This window comes from Carcharodon carcharias, chromosome 21 (genome assembly GCF_017639515.1).
Source record: "Carcharodon carcharias isolate sCarCar2 chromosome 21, sCarCar2.pri, whole genome shotgun sequence".
Classification (NCBI taxonomy): domain Eukaryota; kingdom Metazoa; phylum Chordata; class Chondrichthyes; order Lamniformes; family Lamnidae; genus Carcharodon; species Carcharodon carcharias.
The window spans coordinates 71,022,247-71,037,055 of record NC_054487.1 but is presented as its reverse complement, the minus strand read 5'-3'; the positions used below and the strand labels follow the sequence as shown (position 1 = coordinate 71,037,055).

Genomic DNA, 14,809 nt, shown 5'->3' with positions numbered 1-14,809 from the left:
GATATAATGCAGGTTACTTAAGCTGGGAAGTCTGGCAGCCTGAAATGGCCAGATCCATTCCACCTATAATTCAAGGGGCTTCTTGCTTTTTCCTGCTCCCAGTAATGTCAACCCCACTGTCTCATAAATCAGGAGATAGAATCATTAAAAATTGAGAGATTTGGTATAAAAATCCTGAGTTGCTTTTTTTATTCAAACATGCATAATTGGTTCATAAATCTCATTCGTGACTTACTTAACCTCTAACAAGTCACAGGTCTTCACTAAAACTGTATCCCTGTATCAGAAAATGCTTTACACAAGACATTTTAAAAAATCTACCTGTTATCAGTTGTGCAATCTGTCTCTTATGATAGAGGTTATGTTTACCAGCCTCATGTCCCTCTTTAGTGGAGCCAGTTAACGAGGAGATGGTGGCGTAGTGGCAAAATCATTGGGCTAGTAATCCAGAGACCCAGGTCAATGCTCTAGGGGCAAGGGTTCAAATGGAGTTTAAATTCAATAAAAAACCTGGAATACAAAAAAGCTAGCCTCACTAATGATGACCATTAAACTATCATTGATTGCTGTAAAGACCCTTTAGGGAAGGAAGCCTGGCCTCCATGTGACTCCAGGCCATAGCAATGTGTTGACTCTTAGCTGCCCCCTTGTGTTCAGTTCAAGGGAAATTAGTGATGGGCAACAAATGCTGGCCTTTCCAATGACACCCACAACTGTGAATGAATTTTAAAAAGGCAGGTTCCTGAGAGATATTCTACTTGCATTGACAGTTCTGTAGCCAAAAACTTCCTAAAATTGGGTATGATCATCATTCATTTATACAAAGTAGGTGGCTTGTCTTTTTTTTTCCCTTCCTTCTCTACTTCCTCCTTGTGTTGTTCTCTTACTTGTTCATTAAAGAGATTATTTCATGGATGCCCTGGAAAGTAACTACAGATCCCCAGTGGTCCATGGATTCCAGTTTGCAAAACCACTGCACTACTAACACTGTGGTCTGCAAACCTTTACGGTCAAAGGACCTTTTTTGAAATGGATTAATCACCAACCTCCATCTAGATTATAATACTAATTATGAATTTAAATCGACTGCTGAAGAATTTCTGAAATAGTGGAAGAACATGTAACAACTTTAATTACCTTTTTTAAGTAGTAGAGGCAATAGTTCAACTGATACCCTAATAAGGTATCAGAACTATTAAAATAGTGGCTGAGATTTGCTGAGGTGCATAAATCCAGCTCTGTCAAACCATCTGTGTGAAAACAGAGCCTCAGGGTGTGGGTGGAATTCATCAATAAGTCTTTTGCGTAGAGTGTCTGGAAACAGCCCTGGGGTAATAATTCCACAACCCATTTGTGGCTCCAGAGAGACGAGACAGTGATAGCGGAGGCTGATGTGTGAGCTAACGGCTTGTCCTTGTTCGCGTGCCCAGGAACCACATGCAGCTCTGGGGAGGAAGAAGGAGAAGGAGGCGGGGTTTGGGGGAGGGGGTGATTTTTGTTGATTGTACTTGCTGCGCATCAAAGCTGCAAAAAGCAGCACCAGAACATTCCACCTGATTAATCGGTCTCTCCGCCTCACAGCCCAACACTCACCCTATCTGGGGCTGCCAAGTGTTCTCTAATCAGGCTCCTGGCTCCAGCCACTGCTCATTATTCCAGTTATACATTTTGGCTGAAACATCTGTTTAGCCTTTTCTCTTAGAACTCGAAAGCCAAAACGTAAATCCACCATGATCGCACGTTCATTCGTTTTTTTAAAGTCCCCTTTTAATCTTCTTGACAAAATTAAACCATTCACATGGGCATAAGTGAAGAAATATGAAGGTTACACTAAAAATTGCATTAGGCTTATTAGCAAACCACGGGGATAGTGATGTACGATTACCTGCGCTCAATGGAAGTGCTTCAGGCAACCCAGAAACCTTTTGCTATGCTTCATCTCCAGGAATGTGATGTGCAGTCCAGCACTCTGCATGCTGCTGACTAACTGTGTTCTTAGCAGGGGACCCAGGTTCATGCACGGCTAGCACCAATTAAAGTTAACCTGCGCCTCTTAAAAAAGAGATGCATTCTGGCTGCAGCAGAGTCTGGAAGTGGCTGCAAAAGACTTTCTCTATTGTAAGAAATCTGAGAAACAGAGCAGCACCTCAGAGAGAGGGCTTGCAGGGTCTCCACCGTAGTGGTGTAGCTGGAAAGGACAAGAGAGGTCATCTTTCTGCAGGGGCCATGCAAGCACTTAGGAGGCATCGGAAGCAGAGAGCCATGGAGATTAATGCAAGGGGACTGGCTCCAAGGACCTGGAAACTATGCCAGACAAAGTTCAATGATCTCACACAAGTGACCAAGGTCAGTGAACGCATCTTCAAATGCCATTCCTATCAACCACACAACCAACCTCATACACTACTCAATGCCCCACATTCTCATCACTCACCTCAACAGTGTCTGACAATCCGGACTCATGCCTCACAATCATATGCTTTACTTCACTCTCAAATATACTCCTGCTACAAGTCCCACACTCACATCTCATTAGCTATTCAACTATGACAGGTACATCCTCTTAACACATTGCACCACTCTCATCGGCACTCTCCTCTCTCTCTTGCAGGACAAGGTGGCCCAAAGCAAGAAGAAGCAGCAAAGACCTGGAAAGTGGAAGGTACGGCTGCACGTCCCACCTCATCTTCATCCAGCCTCACCCCCGTCCGGCTGAAAGAACTTCTATCAAATCCTCCAACAACATAGTACACAGTATTTCCACTAACTCTGCAGGAGCAAAAGTCAAAAGCTCCTCCTCTAGAAAGTTGAATGGCAATGCCTTTAAATAGTGCAGGTGGAAGGGTCCCTTGAGCAGCTGAGCGGCTTAGCTGAACATGTTAAGAGGGGCATTAACAGGGCTGGTGAGTTCCAAGATGTTAGATTAGGCACCCAGTTGGCATTAGATCCTGAATGATGTCAAGATCAGCACATTCCATAAGCTTCTGGCATACACATGTGATGCCGTCACTATCAGCCTTCCAAGCATGACAGTCGATGGAGGTAGCAACACAAGTCATCAAAAGCCATTTTTTCATCTGCTGGCTACTATTGTGCCGTATTTAGCAGCACTATGAAGCCAAATTTTGGGAACATGGTCTTTCTATTTATCCATCCCAACAGTGCACATTTATTGTCCCAGCAACTTTTAAAAGAAAAGATTTTCACCAAGTTTAGGACTGATTTTCTCTGAAGTCTTTGGCTTTCTGTTGAACATGAGCTTGCCAGGAAACACGATGAGTCCCACACCATTGATCTGTTATCTCAGTTACTGAAGACACTTTTATTGCATTTTCAATAGACCTGAGAACCAATTTCTTCATATCAGACTCTTGGTTCATTTCTAACTCTGCAAATCTGATTTCCATCTATTGCTTTGTCAGCTGCTGGTCAATTTTATATCAAATTAATGTTTATTATATATGGCTGGCGAAAACTGTAAAGGGGCTGCTGAGCATGTTGGAAGAGATGAAAATGTGATCGCATCCTCAGGGCTTACTGCTTATTTTATATATGGTCAGCCTTGGAGAAATGTGCACCTCATTTAAGCATAAAAACTGCAACATACAAAATTGCTCCTACTTTCCACACCAAAGACTTGATTTTACCTCACTCAAAACCCATTCGTTTACGCTGGGTTAAAATCGGGTCCCAAGTATTAACCTATTACATGGGCCAGAATTGTTCACTCGTCGGGCAGGCTTGGTGGGAGCGGGCAGAGGCAGTCCGGAAGCCCATCCGTGATTTCACGCGGGTGGGCCAATTAATGCCCGCCCTGCGTGGATCGTGAGCAGCAGCGCTTAGCATTGCCTGTGCAGGCGGGGTAAGGATGGAGAGTCGGGCCTTGCATGTAGTTCATGCATGCGCGTGAAAGAGCGCTCCAATCTCCCCGAGGCATCGAGATGCCTCAGGGAGATTGAAGCGCTGTTTAAAAAAATTAATAAAGACTGTGTCACATGAGATGATGGGGCGTGTTTTTGATTCAAATTAAAGTTTTTATTTAATGCATATTAGCTTTAGGACACCTCATCCCGCTCGCGGACGAGGTTTCTCAAAAAATGTAAAGGCCGCTCGGCCTTTTCGCCTGCCCACCAACTGTAAGGTTGGACGGGCAGCATAAATTTCAAGCTAATTGGCTTGTTAGTGACCTTAATTAAGCCTTTTAATTATCGGCAGGCGCCCAACACGACCAAGTCAGTTTGTGTGGCATTTTGGCCCAGCAAAACAATGGTGGCCAAACAGAGGATCCGGATGGCAAATGAGAAACACAGTAAAAACATCACGCAGCGAGGGAGTGTTCAAAAAAGTTCGAAAACAACACCAGATGAAAAATCATCAGTCGGTCCCTGGCTCTTGGCACTTTTCATTTTTGTTGTTTGTGGATCAGCTATCTTCCAGATTATTCAGAGTATTCGGATGGGCATGTGAAATGGACAAAATTCAAATCTTTGTACCTTTTTAAGTGTCTTGCTGTTAATTCCAGCTGTGAGTCTGACCATTCCAACACTTCCTTTGTCTTACAAACGATGGATTTTACAGAATTGATCTTTCTGTAATTGCTTGGACGTGTTGGGCGCGTGCCTGCCCACTCAGAGTAATATTCTGGCCATGATGTTTGATATTTGGAAAGTTAAATTATTCAAGTTACTACTGCGTTTCAGAGACGGAGCACAATTTCCAGTTCAAAATCCCTTCTGTTTAAACTGCATGGCTTTGTTTAGAATCCTCTATTTTCATCGGGTTGAAGTATTATGTGTCTTTTAGAAAAACTTTAACCCATTCCACCTGGAAGGGTTGGAGTGCTAGGGAGTTTGGGGGGAGGGGGAGGGCAGCAGCACCAGGATGGACTGGGATTGGGTGGGGGGAGGGTATGGTTGCAAGGCAGGGGTTCAGAGGGCACCTTTGAAATTGGGGTATTAATTTGTTGGCCTGCTCCTTTGCTCCTGCTGACCACCATTTTAACTTCTTACTGCAGTCAGGAGACTGCAACACCCTCACTGGAAGCAGGCAAGAGCCTCAGAGGTTTATGAGAATTCCATCAATGGGACTCATGATTCCATTTTAACTTGTGTCTCATTGGGGAAGTCACTGCAGCTTTTCCACCAGGTGAAGGTAGGTAACCAGCTGTCAGGGAAAAGAAAGAGAGTGAAGAGCAGCACTGCTCCTTTGGGCTCCACAAGGAAAATCTTAGCCTCCTCCGCCCCAGATTCACCATTACCCTCCTGGAAGACCCTGATTACCAGCGAGCCTTTCACAGATGCCAGCCTCTCACCACCCAAAGGCCTACTCCCACCTGGCAGCCAACTGCTAGCTCTGAATCATTTTCAAGCTGGCAGCTGACCGGCAGTGTGCAGTTGAGTTGGAGGGAGTTGGTTAAGCGGGTGCAGGCCCAGGAGTTAAAATATCAAACTTAAGCCTGAGAATGTGTTTTATGCTCAACCCTGAGCTTCCTGAGACTTGTTTGTTGTTAAATTGACCATTTTGTCATTCTAGACAATTTCATCAGGGCTCCACTTCACCATATATCCACATGCTCAGACAGTGTTGCCCAAGGAACCTGTAAATAGGGTCTTTTTATTTCTTCTTCCACCCCCTGCCTTGGAATTCTCAACACTGCTTTCTCAGGACTTGCAGCATTCGTCTACATAAAATAGTACAGGCCCTTTAGCTCCTGCAGTGTGAGGCATTGGGAGCTAGAGATGGACAACTCAGGGCCAGGGCCTGTTCTCAACAAATACACCTCACATCAAAGACAGATAACCCTTTAATAGCCTCTTTGACCTGTCAGTCAGACTGTGAACTTGGGGCACCCCACTGGCATATTTTCAGGTTCTGGAAAACAGCCAAGCATTAATAATGATATAATGATAGCCCTTGGCATAATATCAATAAACAGCTATTGTAACTGCTGGAACAGAATTTTTTAACTCTCATTGACACCGGCAGGCTGTTTTTTTATTTTTTTAAGGGCTGGGGATTTAAATAATTTCACAACTTGACAATTCTCCAGACCTTATCCACTGTTCGTGAGCCTTTACATCCCCTCCACAAATTTGTAACTGTGAGTAACCAGATTTAAAATGATTGAAAAGAACCTGAAAAATATGTGAAGAAGGGTTTGCTAGTTATATTGGAATATAATCTTCAGTTTCTTAGTAAAGTAAGCATGGAGGGTAATTTTGTTAATATTATTATTTTATGATTTCCAGCTATAGTAATCAAATTTCACCTAGTTACCACTTTTAAAAATATCAAACATAAGTAATTCTTTTAAAAAGAAAATATTTTAAAATGCTGGCTGATTGCACTGGTTCATGGCAGATTTTGTGTTTGGCAATAAGCAAATGAGATCGGGGGATGATCAAAAGAAAAAAGCACTTCTCAAAAGGGGCACAATTTCGAGCATAATTTAGAATCATGGGGCAGGATTTTAGGTCCCGCGGGTGGGCGCGCTCCCAACCCGATGGGGTGCAAAATCACGCACGATGACGCTGGACGAGCGTCCCGATGTAATTGCACATTCGCACAATCTTTCAGTCGGCAGGTGCACAAGAGAGTCGGCTGCATACCCATCGACAATAAGAGGCCTAATAAGGCCCTTAAGCAGTTAATTAATTTGTCATTTTGCTGCCCTCCCAACCACTTGAGCAGGATGAGAGTTCCAGAAGTAACTTTCAAAAATGAAACATTTCTATACATCATTTTAAAAGTGTTCCCTTTTCAGGCTCCTCACCTTGTTAATTGGCAGCCGGTGTGCAATTGTGGTCCGGGCCCGATCGCGGGTGGTGAACCGTTTCGCGGCCATTCCCGGGCCCATCTGCCTTGCCCGCCCGATGACCGGAAAATCCTGCCCGTAGAACGGTTACAACACAGGAGGTGGTCATCTGGTGCATTGTATCTTTGCCAGCTCCCCACAAGAGCAACTCACCTAGATCCACTCCTCCACCTTTTCCCAATTAAAGCCCTGCAAATTTTTCTCTTCAGATAATTATCCAATTCCACGATTGAATCAGTCTCCACCACACTCTCAAGCAGTGCATTCCAGGTCCTAACTACATGCTGCATAAAAATGTTTTTCTTCACCTCGCCTCTGGCCCTTTTGCCAATCACCTTAAATCTGTGCCCTCTGGTTCTCAGCTCTTGCTATCTCCATATCTATTCGGTCAAGTCCCCCCATGGTTTTGAGCACCTCTATCAAACCCCCTCTCAATCTTCTCTTCTCCAAGGAGAACAATTCCAGCTTCTCCAACCTATCCAACTGAAGTCCCTCTTTCCTGGAACCGTTCTCATGAATCTTTTCTGCACCCTCTCGAAAGCCTTCACATGCCTTCCTAAAGTGTGGTGCCCAGAACTGGATATAGTACTCCAACTGAGGCCAAACCAGCTTTTTATAAATTATAATCTAAAGAATTTGCACCTGGATCATCAATTGTGCCAAAAGCGAAAGCTTTACCCCAAAATGCTTCCAAAACATGAACAAGAAAATCCCAGCTATTGTGTAGGTTTAAGAAGGACCTTGAGAATCTATCGGCCCATAAGTCCTTTGTAAGCTGAGTCTTTGACACAGTGGGTGGTCCTTAATGTAGTATCAAGCAGTAGGCTTTTGAGGTTACTATTGCCAGCGATTCTCACATCACTTCTTTCAAGTCAAGTTTGGATTTGGATTTACACTAGTTTAGTGATTGTGCAAAGTGCTGCTTCACACCAATGCTATATTGCAGTACAAAAACATTTTTACAGATGTAAGGGGGATCAACAGTGAACTAAGAGGAAGCACAAGTGGAGAAGGAAGTGGGTGACAGAACAACACATGGAGAGGGGAGAATATCGTAATGCTCAACAGGTATTACTATTTTGCTGCAGGGTTGAATTACTGACTTATGTGTATGGAAATACTTCTCAGCCCTTATATCGTACCGTAACAGAGTACTGTGTAGAGAGACCAATATTTCACCATCTCCTTCTGCCGTTAAACAAAATGACATTTTGGGTCCTGATTACATCAAAGTGGGCCAAATTTAGATTAACTGCATTCTTAGGAACATGAGCATTGGCATACAGCAATCAATTTATTCAGAAACATTAATTTGCATTTTTCTATGTCAAATGTAGCACAGTCCATCGCATTGCTAGTCTGACCCTCCATGATGTCCCATTGAACTTCAGAAGACACAACAGCAAGCTCCACCTTGTCTCTTACATTGAGGGCAAGAGGGTATCCAATTTGGAAAACATTTTAATGAGGATTATGGTTTACCAAGAATTGATTTAGAGACTTCCAGCATTTTATTACTTATGGTCTTTAGCTGATCTAAATCCTAAATCCAGCACTAAATTTAAATGAAGCAAAGAGAATGCTAAGAATGGGGGGAGATGGTGGCACAGTGGTAATGCCACTGGACTAGTAATCCAGAGACCCAGGCTAATATTCTGGCTACATGAGTTCAAGTCCCACCACACCAACTGGTGGGATTTGATTTCAATTACTAAATCTGGAATATTTATGATGACCATGACCTGGTTCACTCATGTCTTTTAGGGAGGGAAATCTGCCATCCTGGTCTTGGCTACATGTGACTCTAGTTCCACAATAATGTGATTAACTGAAATGGCCTAGCAAGCCACTCAGTTCAAGGGCAATTATGGATGGGCGACAAATGTTGACATTGCCAGCAACACCCATATCCAATGAAAGAATAAATTTAAAAAAAACATTTATCTACCCATCTCAGTCTTATTATGAAATATCATGCAATATTTAAGTTGCTAAAATCTATAACATTATTAAAATCTACAAAATAGTCAAATGCATCCTTGCCTCTCTTTTTCAAATGTTGGTAAGTCTAAGGCACAAAGCCAAGACACTGCTGATCTGATTCTTGTCAGGCTCCTTATTGAAATATCAATCATGTCAACGTAACTGGAAATGAAAAGGTCCATACTTATTAAAGCTTGTTTTAAACTGACACAATAATGAGGGTAATTTCACAGGCCTCTGCTGTTGACGTGGGACAGTGCATTTGACCGAAAAATCACGACTTGTGCAAATTTCTGAAATGCTGTGCCACATTACCCCCGTCTAATTACTTGTAATTTCTTTTTTCTCTTCGTCGTTTAGCTCCTTTGTTACGGTGTCCATTTTCTGACACATTTAACGTAATTTCAATCACAAGCCTGTTTAGATGGATGTTTGTGACATTCTCCATGAAACTCAATTAGCTGGAAAGCTTCTAATGACAATCAATTTAAAGCACCAAATTACAGAGAAGCACATTTTTGTATTATTCCTCAGGTTTGACAGCAGGGATGAGGGCACTTGTGCTTTTCCCTACTGCAGTTTACAAGCACTGCTGAACATTAGAAACTAAAATTCAGGAAGCATTTCTTCGGTCAACTTGTATTTTATTCTCACCCTGCAGAAGCATGTCTTCCTGTACGAAACAATGACCAAATGGGAGACTAACTCACAAGCCTTGTCAATGGTGAGCCTTTCAAAGTTGCTAGAAAGAAATGTAGAGTGGAGTAAATGGCACTTCTTTCAGTATTACTCTCCTCCCTGTATAGTTCCAATATTGACAGATTTTATTTCAGATCTACAGTTTATTTTGTTTTTAAAGGAACAAGTAGGTTTTTATTATTCATTCATGGGATGTGGGCATCGCTGGCTAGGCCAGCATTTATTGCCCATCCGTGCTTGCCCTTGAGAAGGTGGTGGTGAGCCACCTTCTTGAATCACTGCAGTCCATGTGGTGTAGGTACACCCACAGTGCTGTTAGGGAGGAAGTTCCAGGATTTTGACCTAGCGATAGTGAAGGAACAGCAATATATTTCCAAATCAGGATGCTGTGTGACTTGGAGGGGAACTTACAGGTGGTGGTGTTCCCATGCATCTGCTGCCCTTGTCCTGCTAGATGGTAGAGGTCTTGGAACTGGATGATGCTATCGCTGGAGGCTTGCTGCAGTGCATCCAGTAGATGGTACACACTGCTGTCACTGTGTGCTGGTGGTGCAGGGAGCGAATGTTTAAGATGGTGGATGGGATGCCAATCAAGCTGGTTGCTTTGTCCTGGACGTTGTCAAGCTTCTGTTGTTGGAGCTGCATTCGTCCAGGCAAGTAGACAGTATACCATCACACTCCTGACTTGTGCCTTGTAGATGGAGGACAAGCTCTGGGGATCCAGGAGGTGAGTTAGTCACTGCAGAATTCCCAGCCTCTGACCTGCTCTTGTAGCCACAGTTTTATATGGTTGGCCCAGTTTAGTTTCTGGACAATGGTAACCTCCCAAGATGTTGATAGTGGGGAATTCAGCAATGGTAATGCCATTAAATGTCAAGAGGTGATGGTTAGATTCTTTCTTGTTGAAGATGGTCATTGCCTGGCACTTGTGTGGTGTGAATGTAAATTGCCACTTATCAGCCCAAGCCTGAATGTTGCCCAGGTAAGCAATACGTAAGCAAATCAGTGAACTGAATAAAATAGATAAATGGCTGTGAATGTAGTTTTTGGAGGCCCAATCATCTTATCCCCAGATCATCACTGCAGGAGTTCCTCAGGTGGTTTCCTAAACTCAACCACCTTCAGCTGCTTCATCAACGACCATCCCTCCATCAAAAGGTCAGAAGTGGAGATGTTTGCTGCTGATTACACAATGTTCAACGCCATTCACGATGACTCAGATACTGAAGCAATCGGTGCCTGTATGCAGCAAGAACTGGACAACATTCAGGGTTTGATAAAGTAGACCAGAATTGGGTTCCATAAATATAAGATGGTCACCAATAAATCCAATTGGGAACTCACGATATGTTTCTTTACACAGAGAGTGGTTAGAATGTGGAACGTACTCCCTCAGACAACGGGCAGAATTTAGCCTTCAGATAGCTAGCAGGCCCCACCGGCTGGGCAGCGGACGTGCAGCCAAACCCTGCCACCGAAATGGGGCCCACCGCCATTTTGAGTGAGCGGGCCAATTAAGGCCCGCCCAGCGGCATCCCCGACAGGAAGTGCTATGCACTTCCTGTTCCGGGGTGGGGGGGGGGGGGGTTGGGGTGGGGGGGAATCCCCAACTGTCAAAGAGCACACTGCTCCCTGAGGCAAAGTCCTGTCTCAGGGAGTCTAATGAAAGGTAATTAAAGTCAAAAAATAGAGACATTTTAAAATTATTAACATGTCCCCCTCATGTGACAATGTCACACGAGATGGAACATGTTGATAACAACTCATAAAATTTATTAAATTTTTACAAAGCAGTAATGAAACTTCATCCTGCCAGTGGATGAAGTTTCATTAATAATCTACAGGCCGCTGGGGCTCCTGTCCCGCCCACCAGCCTTAAGATTGGATGGGCAGGGCATTTAACTATCTTAATGAGCCTGTCAAAGGCCTTAATTGGCCATTGACAGGTTGGCGGGCGGACAGCTGATTTCGCTGTCGGCCCACCTTCCTTAAGATTTAAACGGCCTGGGATAACATCGGGGATTCCTCCCAACGTCATCCCGGGTCATTTTCTCCTCGGTGAGCGAGCCGCACCCCCAAATCTCCAAGGGGAAAATCCTGACCAACAGCTGAGGCAAATTGCATCAATGCATTCAAGGGGAAGCTAGGTAAGCATATGAGGGAGAGAGGTATAGAAGGGCTCAGCTGAAAAGGGTTGGGAGGAGACTCATATGTTGTAAACATTGCCATGGACTTGTTGGGCTGAATGGCCTGTTTCTGTGCTGTAAATACTTTGTAACTTTGTCATCCAAAAACTAAACGTATACTGAGTTCAGGATGTGAACCTGCATCACCTCACTCCTTACTGCAGCTTGCTGGAGTTCAAAGGTGACATTTGCTCTGATGAGATAGCTGCTGCATCTTCATTATTTTAATATCATGCCTCAAAATACAGGGTTGTCTTTTTAGGCCTTTACTTTATGTCGTTTCTTCATCTGCTAAGGACAATCTCCCACCTATGCAGTCCTGCATGCTGCAGTAACTCTATCCTGGTACTAGCTCTTTAAACACTCAGTAGGAAAGGATGAACACAATGCAAGATAATGCATCGGTTTCGAGCAGGGATATAGAGAGTCATGCGTCCAGATAATATGCAAACCTATCATAATCCAGGCATCATAAAACACAGGAAAAACACTGCAAAAAAAAATCAAAAGGTAGCCTAATGTTGAAGCATTCATGCTCACCAGCATTTTCCTTCACCTTCAAATAACATCACATGAGAGTGAACCATTAAAATAAATTAAAATAACGGAAGGCTGAATTACCAGGCCACACTGATGAGAAGGAAGCCTTGCCAATGAACTCTGACACAAACTTATTCTTTCACTATAATAAGAAGAATCAGAGGAGCGGGGGGGAAGCTTTATTTTGTTTGGTATTTTTCGGCTATAGAGTTAGTTTAAAAAGTAGCTGTAAATCAAGTGATGCAAGGTTAGGGACAGAGCGACAGCTGAAGCATATGAAACCACCGCTCCAAATAGGTTTCTGATTATTGGGTAGTTATATCAATGCAATAATGGTACTCTATTCTTATAATCATCTCTCTCTGAAGCATGCAGCTCTGTATTATAAAGAAAGATGATCAGCACTTGTGTAGACGATGAATAGAACCTAACTCAGTCATTTTAGGGGTACATACTGGCAAGTATTAATTCTTTGCAAACTATGCTCAGTCCTGGTGGCAAAAGGACATGCCAACTTAATCCATGAATAGGAAATCACAGAGGAAAGAATCAGTGATTGCTGAGGTGCTAAGATCTAACCAAGAGGTAGGGGGTAGACGGGGAAAGAAGTGCAAAGGGGGCCAATAAATAGCGATAGATATGGCAAGGGACTACTTTGTAGCAGAAATGAAACACTATCTGCTCCCAGATTAGTATTTCCTGTCACTGATGGTTGCTGTTGACAAGTTTAAATCCTATAAATTGTGACTGCTACTCAATGTTGTGTCAGAAACAAAAGTGAGAGACCTACAGGGAAAACCTATGGATATAATAAGAAAGAACTTGTGTTGGCAAAGTAGGGATGTTTCAAAGCCAATGCACAGCCGATTAATTATTTCTCAAGTGCAGCCACTGTCATTGTAGGCAAATATGGCAGTCAATTCATAAACACCAAAATCCTACAATCAAACAGATGGAGACAAATTACCAGTTTATCAGTTTTTGAGGTATAGGTACAGCACCTGCTCATCTTCAAATAATGTCAAGCAATCCTTTACATTACAAATTTTACTCAGAATGGTGTACTTTAGTTGAAGCATTAATTTGGACAACAACTGGTATTAAGGATGAGGGAATCACTTGTTCACCAGATCTGAATGTGTATCACAACAAAAACTTGCATTTATATACTGCCTTTAGCATAGTAAACAACCCCAAGAAAATTTACAGTAATATAATCAGACAAAAATTGACACTGTGTCAAAGAAGGAGACATTAGGATAGACGACCAAAGGCTTAGTCAAAGAGGGAGAGCTTAAGGAGCATTGTAAAAGAGGCATTACTGAGCTAGATGGGGGTTTTTACAGCAATCGATAATAGTTTCATGGGCACCATTACTGAGTCTAGCTTTTAATTCCAGATTTATTAATTAAATTCCACCAGCTTGTGGAGAGGGTTGGAGAAGAAATTTGGGATCATAGATACTGTGTAATTTTCAGTATTTACTGTTGGTCGGTACATGGTATTCTGGGTGAAATAATCATCAAAAGTAATAGCATGCATGCTAATTAGCATTTAAAAAAGGTTATCACTTATTAACTGAGAAACGCATCAGCACTTATAAGCTTAATGGACATTCTTACTTGTCTTTTACCTTTCATTTATAATATTCAACACTGGAAAATATTTTCAAAAGTATATAATTTCTCTGGTCACTATAGAAAATGCATACCACATGACAATTTAATACATCATTCTGAGTTTTGCTAAATATATAAAAACTGTTTCTGTTAGGTACAATAATAAAGTTACAGTTTTTTTTTAAACGATGAATATAATGAGCAAATGCATTCATTTAGGTACATTAAGTTTGTTAAAACAAAACAAATGGGAGATATGGTAGCGTAGTGGTAATGTCACTGGACCAGTAATCCAGAGGCCCAGGCTAATGCCCTGGGAGCATGGCTTCAGATCATGGCAGCTGATAGAATTTAATTAATAAATGTGGAATTAGAAGCTAGTTTCAGTAACGAGTACAATGAAACTATCATTGATTGCTGGAAAACAAAAACCTATCTGGTTAACTAACTCTCTTTTATGGAAGGAATTTTGCCGTTCTTACCTGGCCTGGTCTGGCCTACGTGTGACTCCAGGCCTGGCCCTCTGAAATGGCCTAGCAAGCCACTCAGTTGTACCAAAAGGAATGAAACCAGTCAAACCGCCCAGCATTGACCAAGGCACCAGAAACAACAACACCAAACCCAGTCCTGGTAACTTGTAAAGTCCTCCTTACCAATACTGGGGGCATGTGCCAAAATTGGGAGAGCTGTCCCACAGACTAGTCAAGCAACAACCTGACATAGTCATACTCGTAGAATCCTACCTCATTACAGCCTTGGTCCAAACATGGGCAAAAGAGCTGAACCCCCGAGGTGAGGTGAGAGTGACTGCCCTTGACATCAAGGCAGCATTTGACTGAGTGTGGCATCAAGGAGCCCTAGCAAAACTGGAGTCAGTGGGAATCAGTGGGAAAACTCTCCACTGGTTGGCGTCATAACTAGCACAAAGGAAGATGGTTGTGGTCGTTGGAGGCCAATCATCTGAGTCC

General features: G+C 42.8%; 2 protein-coding genes across 5 annotated transcripts in view; one reads left to right on the top strand and one right to left on the bottom strand.

The window, feature by feature from the left end:
• Positions 1–14,809, bottom strand: part of tmem117 (transmembrane protein 117) — a 398,678-nt gene that overhangs the window by 55,639 nt on the left and 328,230 nt on the right. The gene's annotated exons all lie outside the window — the stretch shown is intronic.
• Positions 4,233–4,564, top strand: LOC121293413 (stress-associated endoplasmic reticulum protein 1). The gene has a single exon (XM_041216481.1). It carries the CDS (start codon positions 4,267–4,269, stop codon positions 4,465–4,467), a length of 201 nt encoding a protein of 66 aa, XP_041072415.1. The 5' UTR covers positions 4,233–4,266; the 3' UTR covers positions 4,468–4,564.

Coding starts and splice junctions, on each gene's coding strand:
- LOC121293413 (XM_041216481.1), top strand. CDS start 4,267: ATGGTGGCCAAACAGAGGATCCGGATGGCAAATGAGAAACACAGTAAA.